The 13,674-nt window shown below is 41.5% G+C and overlaps 1 protein-coding gene across 13 annotated transcripts in view; it reads right to left on the bottom strand.

Moving 5' to 3' along the window:
- LOC109901251 (zinc finger protein 583-like) overlaps window positions 1–13,674 on the bottom strand; it is an 880,650-nt gene that overhangs the window by 845,795 nt on the left and 21,181 nt on the right. For 2 of the 13 annotated variants that reach the window (XM_031836514.1, XM_031836542.1), the window contains exon 2: window positions 1,336–1,448. The exons of 8 other annotated variants lie outside the window; for them this stretch is intronic. In XM_031836514.1, the coding sequence (XP_031692374.1) occupies window positions 1,336–1,448 (113 nt within the window). Of the gene's footprint in view, window positions 1–1,335; window positions 1,449–5,483; window positions 6,336–13,674 lie in introns of those variants that run through there. 3 more of the 13 variants (XM_031836537.1, XM_031836512.1, XM_031836517.1) reach the window with 2 other exon arrangements.

Here is a 13,674-nt window from a genome sequence, read left to right as displayed (position 1 = left end):
TGTACTCCGTGTTCACGACTCCAACACCATCATCAAGTTCGCTGACGGCACGGCGGTGATAGGCCTTTGTGGTGCTAGGGCAACAGCATCTCCCTCAATGTTAGTAAAACCAAGGAACTGATATTGGACTACAGGAGAAAGAGGGTAGAGCATGCCCCCCCCACACATCGACGGGCCATAGTGGAGCGGGTCGAGAGCTTCAAATTCCTTGGTGTTCACATCACTAACGACTTAACATGGTCCATACACACCCACAGAGATGTGAAGAGGGCACCATAGCACGTCTTCCCCGTCAGGAGGCTTAAAATATTTGGCATGGGCCCTTGGATTCTCAAAAAGTTCTACAGCTGCACCATTGAGAGCATCTTGACTGGCTGCATCACCGCTTGGTATGGCAAATGCACTGCGGTCAACCGGAAAGTGCTACAGAGGTTGGTGCGGACAACCCAGTACATCACTTGGGCCGTGCTCCCTTCCATCCAGGACCTCTATATAAGGCAGTGCCAGAAGAAGGCCCGAAAAATTGTCAAAGCCTCCAGCCACCCAAGCCATAGTCTGTAAACGGTACCAAAGCATCGACACTGTAGCGTCTACCCCCAAGCCACAAGACTGCTAAATAACCATAAGAGTGCTAAATAACCATAAGAGTGCGAAATAGTTAATTAATTGGTTACCGGACTATCTGCACTGACCCTTACACGTGGTCTGCCACTGCGAGGATGATCAGCTGTCCATCCCGTCTCCCTGTAGCGCTGTCTTAGGCGTCTCACAGTACGGACATTGCAATTTATTGCCCTGGCCACACATGCAGTCCTCATGCCTCCATGCAGCTTGCCTAAGGCACGTTCACGCAGATGAGCAGGGACTCTGGGCATCTTTCTTTTGGTGTTTTTCAAAGTCAGTAGAATGGCCTCTTTAGTGTCCTAAGTTTTCATAATTGTGACCTTAATTGCTTACCATCTGTAAGCTGTTAGTGTCTTAACGACCGTTCCACGGGTGCATGTTCATTAATTGTTTCTGGATCATTGAACAAGCATGGGAAACTGTGTTTAAACCCTTTACAATGAAGATCTGTGAAGTTATTTGGATATTTACAAAATAACTTTGAAAGACAGGGTCCTGAAAAAGGGAAGTTTCTTTTTTTGTTTAGCTCCATTCTAGTATATTGTATTCCTCTTGTGTTACTATTTTCATGGTGAAGTCTACACCCGTTGTATTCGGCGCATGTGGCAAATAAAATGTTATTTGATTTTAATAGCTGAGTGGACCATTTCTGAAATAAAACGGGACACATTTGATGCACTGTAATTTCTAATGTTACACTATGACACTAACCTCTATCACAATAACATGCCCCTCATCTATAGCTATGGGTTGGTCATCTCTCCACACATTGGGTCCCGCTGGCTTCACAATGCTCCTGTGGCCTACAGTGAGATGTCCTTCGCCTGAGAGTGATTGGGGGAAAAGAGGTGGTTAGGTTAGGTACTGTCAATGCTCAACGCTATATTGTACACTATTGACACTGTTTACAATTGGCAAGGTAACACTTCTCATAACTTCTTGATATACTATTTATTGATTGATTATGTTCCATGCATCACATTGTTTTTATTGAGTATGACAATAAGACATTCAGTAAATCAGAATCTGGTTATAATATGATACTGGCAGTGCACGAAATCTGGCTTGCCTACTACTTACTTAAACTGCATACTGTGTACTAATCATACTATATATTACTTAGAATGTGCTGTTTAGTAATAACGTATGCCCTAAACAACAAATACCAATATACTAGGCTCATCCATACTGACAATGCTTAATCTAATTTGCAATTTCGCTGTTCTGTGCAATTCGTTCATTTTGGTAGCACATCCCATATTTGAATATCAGCTATTTTTGCCTACTATTCAGTGATGTAAAAAAAATATAAAATTGTAAAGTACAGATACCCCCCAAAACTACTTAATATTAAGTACTTTACAACTTTGCTCTTTTACTTCACTACATTACTAAAGAAAATTATGTAATTTTTACTCAATACATTTTTCCCTGACACGCAAAATTATTGGTTACATTTTGAATGCTTAGCAGGACAGGAAAATGGTATATTTCACAACATTATCAAGAGAACATCGCTACTGCCTCTTATCTGACAGACTCACTAAATACATGCATATCTTGTAAATTGTCTGAGGGTTGCAGCATGCCCATCCGTAAATTTAAGGGGGGAAAAAATGGTGTCGTCTGGTTTGCTTAATAAGGAATTTGAAATTATTTATACTTTTACTTTTGATATTTAAGAATATTTCAAACCAAATACTTTTAGAGACTTTTACTGGGTGACTTTCACTTGACTCATTTTCTATTAAGGTATCTTTACTTCTACTCGGGTATGACAATTGGGTACTTTTTCCACCACTGCTACTATTTATAGGTGACGCGATAAACAATGGACGCTATGCGAGAATTCTATACTGAATAAAAATATAAAAAACGCAACATGCAACAATTTCAAAGATTTTACTGATTTTACAGTTCATATAAGGAAATCAGTAAATTGAAATAATTCATTTGGCTCTAATCTATGGACTTCACATGACTGGGAATAAAGATACGCATCTGTCGGTCTCTGATCTGCAGAGGCTGTACTGTGCAATCCGGGAATTTTGTGATTGATGGTTTTATTATTTCAAGTGTAAACTACCAGAATTCAGTGGCTACAGACATACAAATTGATAAAAGCTAAATACCTGTGAATTTAAAATGTGTCCCATCTATCTTGCTGTGCAGGTGATTAGCAGGAAGCTCACTCTGTCTCAGCCTAGGCTAATTATTTGCTGGAAATGGTGCAGTTTACCCTCCCATCACTGTATTAACTCATCAAGACCCAACATAACATTACAATGTAACCCAACTCAGGTGTAGCCCTACCTTAGAAGTAAGCTGTGTTTTTAGACTAGTATTGCAACCTTCTACATTCAGACTTATTGAGAAATGTGTGTCTGTGTTAGGCTGTGTGTGTGGGTGGGGAAGTTTGTGTCTGTGTGGGCTGTGTATGCAGGTGGCACGGCACAGCTTTGGGCATATTATTGGGCACTCTAGGCCTAATCAGTTTGACCTAATCAGTTAAGCTACTGAATAGAACATACCTGTGCTATATAGACTAAATCTTACTAATTGGTAAATAGTTAACCTGACTTTTGTTCAGGATTATGTCATCCCAATTATATGTACTCCTAAAACCCTGGTGTGTGTGAGTGGCAGCTTACCCCATAGTGTAAGCATTCTTAAATATTAACGCACAGCACACTATGTATTCTATCTTCTTTATTCTCCAGGACATATGTATATAACCTGTTACCAATGCTGCTACTGTTCGTCATATTTGCACTGTTACTGTACACTTGACCACTTCAAATCAAATCAGTTTGTCACGTGCGCCGAATACAACAGGTGTAGTAGACCTTACAGTGAAATGCTTACTTACAGGCTCTAACCAATGGTGCGAAAAAAAAGGTGTGTGTCTGTGTAGGTAAGTAAAGAAATAAAACAACAGTAAAAAGACATTGAAAAAAAGAGTAGCAAGGCTATATACAGACACCTGTTAGTCAGGCTTATTGAGGTAGTATGTACATGTAGGTGTCGTTAAAGTGACAATGCATATATGATGAACAGCGAGTAGCAGAAGCGTAAAAAGAGGGGTTGGCAGGTGGTGGGACACAATGCAGATAGCCCAGTTAGCCAATGTGCGGGAGCACTGGTTGGTCTGGCCAATTTAGGTAGCATGTACATGAATTTTTAGTTAAAGTGACTATGCATATAAGATAAACAGAGTAGCAGCAGCGTAAAAGAGGGGTTGGGGGCACACAATGAAAATAGTCCAGGTAACCATTTGAAAATAGTCCAGGTAACCAGGAGTCTTATGGCTTGGGGGTAAAAACTATTGAGAAGCCTTTTTGTCCTAGACTTGGCTCTCCGGTACCGCTTGCCATGTGGTAGTAGAGAGAACAGTCTATGACTGGGGTGGCTGGGGTCTTTGACCATTTGACCTTCCTCTGACACCGCATGGTGTAGAGGTCCTGGATGGCAGGCAGCTTTGCCCCAGTGATGTACTGGGCCGTATGCACTACCCTCTGAAGAGGCGGAGCAATTGCCGTACCAGGCAGTGATGCAACCGCTCAGGATGCTCTTGATGTTGCAGCTGTAGAACCTTTTGAGGATCTCAGGACCCATGCTAAATCTTTTTCGTTTCCTGAGGGGGAATAGGCTTTGTCGTGCCCTCTTCACGACTGTCTGTGTGTGTTTGGACCAATCTAGTTTGTTGTTGATGTGGACACCAAGGAATTTGAAGCTCTCAACCTGCTCCACTACAGCCCTGTCGATGAGAATGGGGACGTGCTCGGTGCTCCTTTTCCTGTAGTCCACAATCATCTCCTTAGTCTTGATTACGTTGAGGGGCAGGTTGGTACTCTGGCACCACCCGGCCAGGTCTCTGACCTGCTCCCTATAGGCTGTCTCATCGTTGTCGGTGATCAGGCCTACCACTGTTGTGTCGTCAGCAAACTTAATGATGGTGTTGGAGTCGTGCCTGGCCGTGCAGTCGTGGGTGAACATCCCTGGGGAGCTCCAGTGTTGAGGCTCAGCGTGGCAGATGTGTTGCTACCTACCCTCACCACCTGGGGGCAGCCTGTCAGGAAGTCCAGGATCCAGAGCGAGGTGTTTAGTCCCAGGATCCTTAGCTTGGTGATGAGCTTTGAGGGTACTATGGTGTTGAACACTGAGCTGTAGTCAATGAACAGCATTCTCACATAGGTGTTCCTTTTGTCCAGGTGTGAAAGGGCAGTGTGGAGTGCAATAGAGATTTCATCATCTGTGGATCTGTTTTGGCGGTATGCAAAATGGAGTGGGTCTTGGGTTTCTGGGATAATGGTGTTGATGTGAGCCATTACCAGCCTTTCAAAGCACTTCATGGCTATGGACATGAGTGCTACGGGCGTGAGTGCTACGGTTAGTAAGGAATTCCCCACACCTGGTTGTCTAGGCCTTAATTGAAACCCCTGGACTAGGAATTGACCTTTTTCGATTACTTGGAAAATACGACATTCTAGCTATGATAACTCCTATCCTCATGAAATAAAGTGTTCTGTGTTTCTGAGAAGCTTCTCGATAACATGGAATACAAAGTATAACACCAGAAATAGTTTCATTTTGACCTCTAACACTCTACTATCTAGAACGCAATAATGGGTATTCGGAAAAATGGCGATTGTGTCTGCAATAATATTTTTTCTTTCTTTTAACCAAGCAGGTCAATTTAAGGTCAAATAAATAAAATATTACAAGATAGCTTAATAATCAGGGTAAGTATTGTATACTATCCAAAAACTGACTAAGACCCAATTCTGGGTAACACATCTGAACAACATGCCCAGAAAATAACCGAACAACAGGCACCTCAGCCTTCTCCAAAAAAGTACCTCTTGCCATTCCTCTGTATCGGTCGAGGATCTTGACACTACTGGGACGACTGGTGAGGACGCGCTCGCGTATTGTCCTCTCTGCGCGCTCCCGTGACACCTTCAGTTCCAGTAGCTGTAGTTTCCTGCGCAATCCCCTGTTTTCTTTCTGGCTTTGAGACATTTCCAAACGAAACACTGCATAGTCGTCGTCTACGAGTTTACAGATCTCTGCCACGGCTGCATTCGCTAGCACCTCCATAATCGAGGCTATTTGAGTGTGAAAAACCATATCGTTAGCCATTGTTTACTAGTATCGTTAGCAGCTAGCTGGCGTTACCTAGAAAACATCAACCCCTCAAGTCCCGTCTCCAAACGCGAATTAAAGACTACCCGAGTTAAGTACGTGTTGTTTTGCAGTTAAAATGAATCGCATTGAGTTTCAGGGTGTTAATAAATGTCTAAAAAATAAAAACGCTAACGTGGAAATTGTTCTTGATCACTACCCACTTCCGCTTATTACTTATTTACATTTGTATTGTCGCAACCAACTGAAAGGTGCTTACACCGCCACCTACTGTACTGGAGTGTGAGACCGTCCTCCAATTATTCTCTTCACTAAACCTGAGCTGTGTTCGAATACTCATACTAACCGTACTATTTGTGACGTGAATTGAGTATATAGTATGCTTTTTGGTAATAGTGTGGATATAGTTTCTATGCAAAAAGTTATCGGATGACATACTAAATTTGACAAAATACGAAGTGGACACTTTCCGTGCTTTTAGGGCCGATAATGCTTTTTTTCCCGAAAATAGTTCGTTTTCAGATTTGAAGAAAATGGCGAAAAATATAAATTGAGCAATTCAATGTAATGACTTTTCAAATAAGTTACGTTACAGGTTATGTTAGCTACACTATTCTTACACACCGCATAGAAATACAGTAACCGGTATGTTAGCTAGGTACCTAACGTTAGTTGGCTACTAATACATTGAACTTGGATTTACAAACGCCCTGACCGCACTCCAGATTGTAAATTCAAACACAACCCAAAATCATAAAATGTTTAGCTAGTTATTTGTTATGCTAACAAGCTAGCAACAGGTTGCATAGCAACAGCATCAACTTCCGGTAGACAGGCAAAGCTCTAGTAAACTCAACTGAAATGACAGTTCGTTTACAGTATACTAAAATGAACGAATAGCATACAGTATGTAGTATATAGTCATTAAGTATGTAGTATACAGTATTTTAGTATGGATATTCAAATACAGATCTGGATTTTTTTCTTGTAAAAATATGTTTTTAACTTGAATCCCGTATCTCCCCAATTTCATGGTATCCAATTGGTAGTTACAGTCTCGTCTCATCTCTGCAACTCCCGTACGGACTCGGGAGAGGCGAAGGTCAAGAGCCGTGCGTCCTCCGAAACACAACCCAGACAAGCCGCACTGCTTCTTGACACAATGATCGCTTAACCTGGAAGCCAGCCGCACCAACGTGTCGGACCTGGCCCGGCACATGAGTCGCTAGTGCGCGATAGGACAAGAACATCCCTGCCGGCCAAACCCCTACCTAACCCGGCCGACGCTGGGCTAATTGTGCGCCACCCCATGGGTCTCACGGTCGCGGCCGGCTGCGACAGAGCCTGGACTCGAACCAGAATCTCTAGTGCTCCAGCTAGCGATGCAGTGCCTTAGACCCTCCCATACAGATTTCTTTGAAAAAATGTCTTCCCTTACTATTCATCCCATTGCCTCTGCCAGCAATGTAACCCATTTTCCCTAATCAATATGTACATTTCTCTAATTAACTGCACCTGTATATCCACAATATTATTTTTCACTGCTTTCTTTGCTATTATATCTACTATATAATTTTAACTAACTCCTGTATGAGTAGGAATGCATCAAAACTGAACAACAGCGTCAGTACTTCTACAAATGAATCCTCTCGTTCTGATTTTCCAGATCTTAAACTACACAAAACTGATGCAGAGTCCAAACAAATTACTACTCTTGGTTGCACCTCCTCTATCCATTGCAATACAACAATCACAACCATTTCTGTTGAATATACAAATAAATTACTTTATTTTCTTCAATCAGGCTAAGATCAACATATGGTCTTGTATAAAACCACAGAGGCACATGTCCTATTGTCACAGATGGCTCTATAAAAAAGGTCCCCGTGTCTATATTCATCAAACCCCTTTCCGAATCTCAGGGGCTCCCTCTTTTGATATTGTTCATATTCCCAGCAGTCTTCCAATACTGCCAGCGTAGTATCTACATGTTATCAACCTCTTAAGGATTTTCACCTAAAATGAGATACCCAAATCTGACTGCCTGTAGCTCAGGACCTGAAGCAAGTATATGCATATTCGTGATACCATTTGAAAGGAAACACTTTGAAGTTTGTGGAAATGTTAAATTAATGTAGGAGAATATAACAGATCTGGTAAAAAAAAGTTTTTGGTTTTGTTTGTACCATCATCTTTGAAATGCAAGAGAAAAGCCATCATGTATTATTCTAGCCCAGGCACAATTTAGATTTTGGCCACTAGATGGCAGCAGTGTATGTGCAAAGTTTTAGACGGATCCAATGAACCATTGCATTTGTTCAACATTTTGTATCAAGAATGCCCAAATGTGCATAATTGGTTTATTAATACATTTAAGTTCATAACTGCACTCTCCTCAAACAATAGCATGGTAATCTTTCACTGTAATAAATCTACTGTAAATAGGACAGTGCAGTTAGATTAACAAGAATTTAAGCTTTCTGCCAAAATCAGATATGTCCAGAGAAATGTTCTTGTTACTTGCTAATGCTAATCACATTAGCCTACATTAGCTCAACCTCTACAGGACCCACCGATCCTGTAGAGGTTAACTCGTCTAGGGGATAGTGGTATTTCTCAATAATCTACTTGTAAAGCCTCTACCGGTGTAGTTTTAAAAAGGCACCATCATACATACTGCGTGCCCTCGCTTGCATCAAAGCGCAACAGCAATGTAATAGCCACTGAACCATATACAAAGCACCCATAGTTAGACGATCTGATCAAAGTATGATAAATATTCACTAAAGATTAGCGTTAGCGATGACTGGAAGTCTATGGGTATCTACTAGCGGATACAGATAGCGCAATGACTGGAGGTCTATGGGTAACGCTAATTTGCATTGGTTCGCAAAACTACCTCTAACTTCCTTCATACTGAACAGAGACATAGAAATGGTATCCACAAGTTCCTCTGATGCTGGGGAAGTAGATAAAGTGCCCCATAGCTGAACTCCGGAAGTATCCCTTTATACTTAAAGGAAAACTCCACCCAAAAATGATATTTTGGTATTTGCTTTATTAGTCCATTGTTGACATAGTCCTAAAATATTTTGCTTGTCAGCAATCAAAATGATCAAGTTTTGTAACTTTCAAAATACAGAAATCATCCCTGTATGATGCATTTTGCAAACGTAAGAATCTCTGGATTAACTATCCAATGTTAGCTAAATGTTCTTTAAATGGACAATTCTGTGAAATGTCTGTTGGAAGTTTTAAATTGACACAATACCTGTTAGCAATGGTATCAGCTAGAGATGACATGCAGGAGCTTGCAGGGATTTGTAGTTTTGCATGTCTACTTTGATGCTAATTAGCATTTTCGAATCAGAGTAAATAGAGCCGAAAATATTGATAAAAGTTACCTTGTCTGAGAGAAATGTACATGGTTATCATGCCAGGGGAAGCCTACACTCGAAGCCCTTAATTTAAGAGTTTCTAAAATCCCCTATGGGAAAAATGGTGGAAAAACAATTGGAACCATTTCCCTGTTTGACCTCTAGGTTTTATGGGTATTAATGACACCTCCACTTTGGGGCTCTATAGTCTCAAGGCTTAAAAATCCTTATTTAGCCAGTCTCCTCCCCATCATCTACACTGATTGAAGTGGATTTAACATGTGACATCAATAAGGGATCATAGCTTTCACCTGGTCAGTTGCATTGGAAGAGCAGGTGTTCCCAATGTTTTGTACACTCAGTGTGCATGGGCTGTGTGCTTTTTCTGCTGATGTAGCCAAATGTATCTCCTCTCTGAGAACCTCTTTCTGCATGCGTACAGGCGAGTAGTCTTTCTCCAGTGTGGACCTTCAGGTGCATCTTCAATGGGTACTGGCAGGAGAACCTCTTCTCAAACTGGGGGCAGCTGTAGGAATGCTCCATGTAGACCCTCTGGTGCTTCGTGAGGGTGCCAGCCTCAAATCCAATTAAATTGTATTTGTCACATGCGAATACTAAAGGTGTTGACCTTACAGTGAAACGCTTACTTACAAGCCCTTAAACAACAATACTGTTAAGAAAAATAAGAGTTAAGAAAATATTTACTAAATAAACTTACCTTACAACCTTATTCTAAAAATGACTACAGATATTTTTCCCTCAATCCACACAATACACCATATCACATTTACATAAGTATTCATAACCCTTTACTCAGTACTTTGTTTAAAGCACCTTTGTTAGCGATTGCAGCAGCGACTCGTATTGGGTATGACACTACAAGCTTGGCACACCTGTATTTGGGGAGTTTCTCCCATTCTTCTCTGCAGATCCTATCAAGCTTTGTCCGGTCTCAAGCGTTGCTGCACAGCTATTTTCAGATCTCTCCAGAGATTAGATTGGGTTCAAGTCCGGGCTCTGGCTGGGACACTCAAGGACATTCAGAGACACGTTCCGAAGCCACTCCAGCGTTGTATTGGTTGTGTGCTTAGGGTCGTTGTCCTGTTGGAAGGTGAACCTTCGCCCCAGTCTCAGGTCCTGAGTGCCCTGAAGCAGGATTTCATCAAGGATCGCTCTGCACTTTGCTCTGTTCATCTTTGCCTCGATCCTGACTAATCTCCCATTCCCTGACGCTAAAAAACATGCCCACAGCATGATGCTGCCACCAACATGCTTCATCGTAAAGATGGTGCCAGATTTCCTCCAGAGGTGATGCTTGGCATTCAGGCCAAAGAGTTCAATCTTGGTTTCATCAGGCCAGAGAGTCCTTTAGGTGCCTTTTGGCAAACTCCAAGCAGGCTGTCATGTGCCTTTTACTGAGGAGTGGCTTCTGTCTGGCCACTCTACCATAAAGGCCTCATTGGTGAAGTGCTGCAAAGATGGTTGCCCTTCTGGAAGGTTCTCCAATCTCCACAGAGGAATTCTGGAGCTCTGTCAGAGTGACCATCGGGTTCTTGGTCCCCTTCATGATCAAGGCCCTTCTCCCCCTGATTGCTCTGGCTGGGCGCCCAGCTCTAGGAAGAGTCTTGGCGGTTCCAAACTTCTTCCAGTTAAGAATGATGGAGGCCACTGTGTTCTTGGGGACCTTCAATGCTGCAGACATTTTGCTACCCTTCTCCAGATTTACGCCAACACAATTCTGTCTCGGAGCTCTACGGACAATTCCTTCGACATCATGGCTTGGTTTTTGCTCTGACGTGCACTGTCAACCGTGGGACCTTATATAAACAGATGCGTGCCTTTCCAAATCATGTCCAATCAACTGAATTGACCACAGGTGGACATCAATCAAGTTGTAGAAATGTCTCAAGGATGATCAATGGAAACAGGATGCATCTGAGCTCAATTTCGAGTCTCATAGCAAAGGGTCTGAATACTTAAAAAAAATAAAAAACAGATACCTTATTTACATATTTAATCCATTTTAGAATAAAGCTGTAATGTAACAAAATGTGGAAAAAGGGAAGGGGTCAGAATACTTTCAGAAGGCACCATATACATGACTGGGAATACAGATTTGCATCTGTTGGTCACAGATACCTTTAAAAAAAAGTAGGGGTGTTTGGATGAGAACCAGTCGGTATCTGCTGTGACCACCATTTGCCTAATGCAGCGCGACACATCTCCTTTGCATAGAGTTGATCAGGCTGTTGATTGTGGCCTGTGGAATGTTGCCCCCCTCCTCTTCAACGGCTGCGTGAAGTTGCTGGATATTGGCGGGAACTGAGTACTTATGTAAATACGGTATGTTTTTTATTTGTAATAAATTAGCAAACATTTCTAAACCTGTTTTCACTTAGTCATTATGGGGAATTGTGTGTAGATTGAGAGCTTTAAAAATATATAGGATCATCGATCAAGCTGCTCCAAGGAGTTGGATAGTTTTGACTTCTCAACAGCAGCAGCTTACTTTCAGCAGGGCAAGATCCGCCGCAAACGCACGTAAAATTAGCCTAGCAGTTCTGCTGCCGCCCTAAGCAAGATCAACATATGCCTTCCCTGTGTCATGTATAATATAAAGATTCGTAATGGATTGAGACTATAGTAGAGTAATGTGTATCATGCGCAATTGGTGCATTTGAGTTGAGCTTATTCAGTAGCACTTGGAAACGAAACATCGACGCCAACAATACCCATCTGAGAGTTACAATGTTGCAATCACTAGGCACACAACTACCTACAGTAGGAAACAGAGTTGTTATCAATAAGCCACATATCACACGACACGAGTCATGACCATAGTTAAAATGAAAATAAAAACATTATCATCCAGTAGAACTGTTTTGTTATTCATAAGGCCTAATGAAAATGTTCATGCCAAGGCTAAATTAAATTAGCTGTGTTTTGATATTTATTAATTAAATATTCACACAAATAGCTTATAAAGCAAGATTATTTGAAAATTATTTTTTACAAATACTCTATTTTGAAGTCTTATTAGCGTGTAGGCGACTTGTTCTCCTAAATACATTTTTTATTTAAAATAAAATTATATTCACTTTTTAGCAGGGATGAAGATGCAATGGGCCATGTTTTGCTTTTCAATAAACCTGTCATGTTGGTATAAGAACATCATTCTACTTTATTACAACTTTACAGGCTAACATGCTAACATGCTGACCACACCGCTTGCGTTACAAAATACATTTACACATACATGTTATTCAATCATTGAACCCACGCTGCTCGCGAGTGCCTGTGTGGCCAGGCGCTAAAATAGAAATAGGTTCTATTTGTGACCCTGCAAGTCTGGCCTCTCCCATCTCCTCATTGGTGTTTAGGAGCATATACCCACGTGGGTGATTGAAAGATGAACTGAAGACCACACTCCAGTTGGTTGTGGTAATGCACCTTAAAGTTGGTTGCCAACCACCATATACAGTCCAAAGAAGAAGAAGCCTGAAAGAGAAGAGTGTACTATTAACAAACTGTTGACCCTTTTATCTGTGGATTAATTGTCAGAGTAGAGGACCTTGTGCATTTCAGGTAAAGGAACAACCCAATGTTTATGTCCCAGGACAAATTAGCTAGCAACAGCAAGCTAGCTAGCTAGCTAAATTGCCATAAATGTTTAATGCTTTTCGACCTGTCCCCAAATTAATATAATTAGTTCAGAGTTTGTTTGACATTTCAACCTGCGTGTCCTGATCGTGTCTGGTGTGGGGGTACAACATCAACATGCACATCCAGATTGGTCAGCATGTACGATTCATTAAAATCATGTCAATGTGATTTTGAGGTCCAACGCCCCAATGCGTTACGAATACAATGCATATGGATGTCCGGTAAATTAAAATCTTGCTGGTCACGTTGTCCGGCGCCAAACGGAAACCCTGGCCCAGACCCCCCCCCCCCCCCCTTTCTTATTTAGGCACCCTTCAGAGTATACCAAAGGTGTGACTAAGTCACTACTATTCGAGTCACAAAGAAGTCTCAAGTCACAAAGTAGAACAGGTTGAGTCAAGTCCAAGTCGTGCATTCTAAGAGCAACTCGCATCACCAGTTATTTCAAGTCAAGTTTAATAAACATAAATACGTTTTAAATACACCAAATACGCATACACTGAACAAAATATATAAATTCAACTTGTAAAGTGTTAGCCCCATATTTCATGAGCTGAAATAAAATATCCCAGAAATTGTCCATACACACAAAGGTAATTTCTCAAAAATGTTGGCCACAAATTGATTTAGATCCCTGATAGTGAGCATTTCTCCTATGCCAAGATAATCCATCCACTGGACAGGTATGGCATCTCAAGAAGTTGATTAAACATCATGTTCATTACACAGGTGCACCTTGTGCTGGGGACAAAAGGCCACACTAAAATGTGAAGTTGTGTCACACAACACAATGCCGCAGATGTCTCAAGTTGAGGGAGTGTGCAATTGGCATGCTGACTGCAGGAATATCTACCAGAGCTATTGC

The sequence above is a fragment of the Oncorhynchus kisutch genome, linkage group LG12 (genome assembly GCF_002021735.2).
Source record: "Oncorhynchus kisutch isolate 150728-3 linkage group LG12, Okis_V2, whole genome shotgun sequence".
NCBI lineage: Eukaryota > Metazoa > Chordata > Actinopteri > Salmoniformes > Salmonidae > Oncorhynchus > Oncorhynchus kisutch.
Note: the sequence above shows the minus strand (reverse complement) of the source record. Positions and strands in the feature narration are given on the sequence as shown.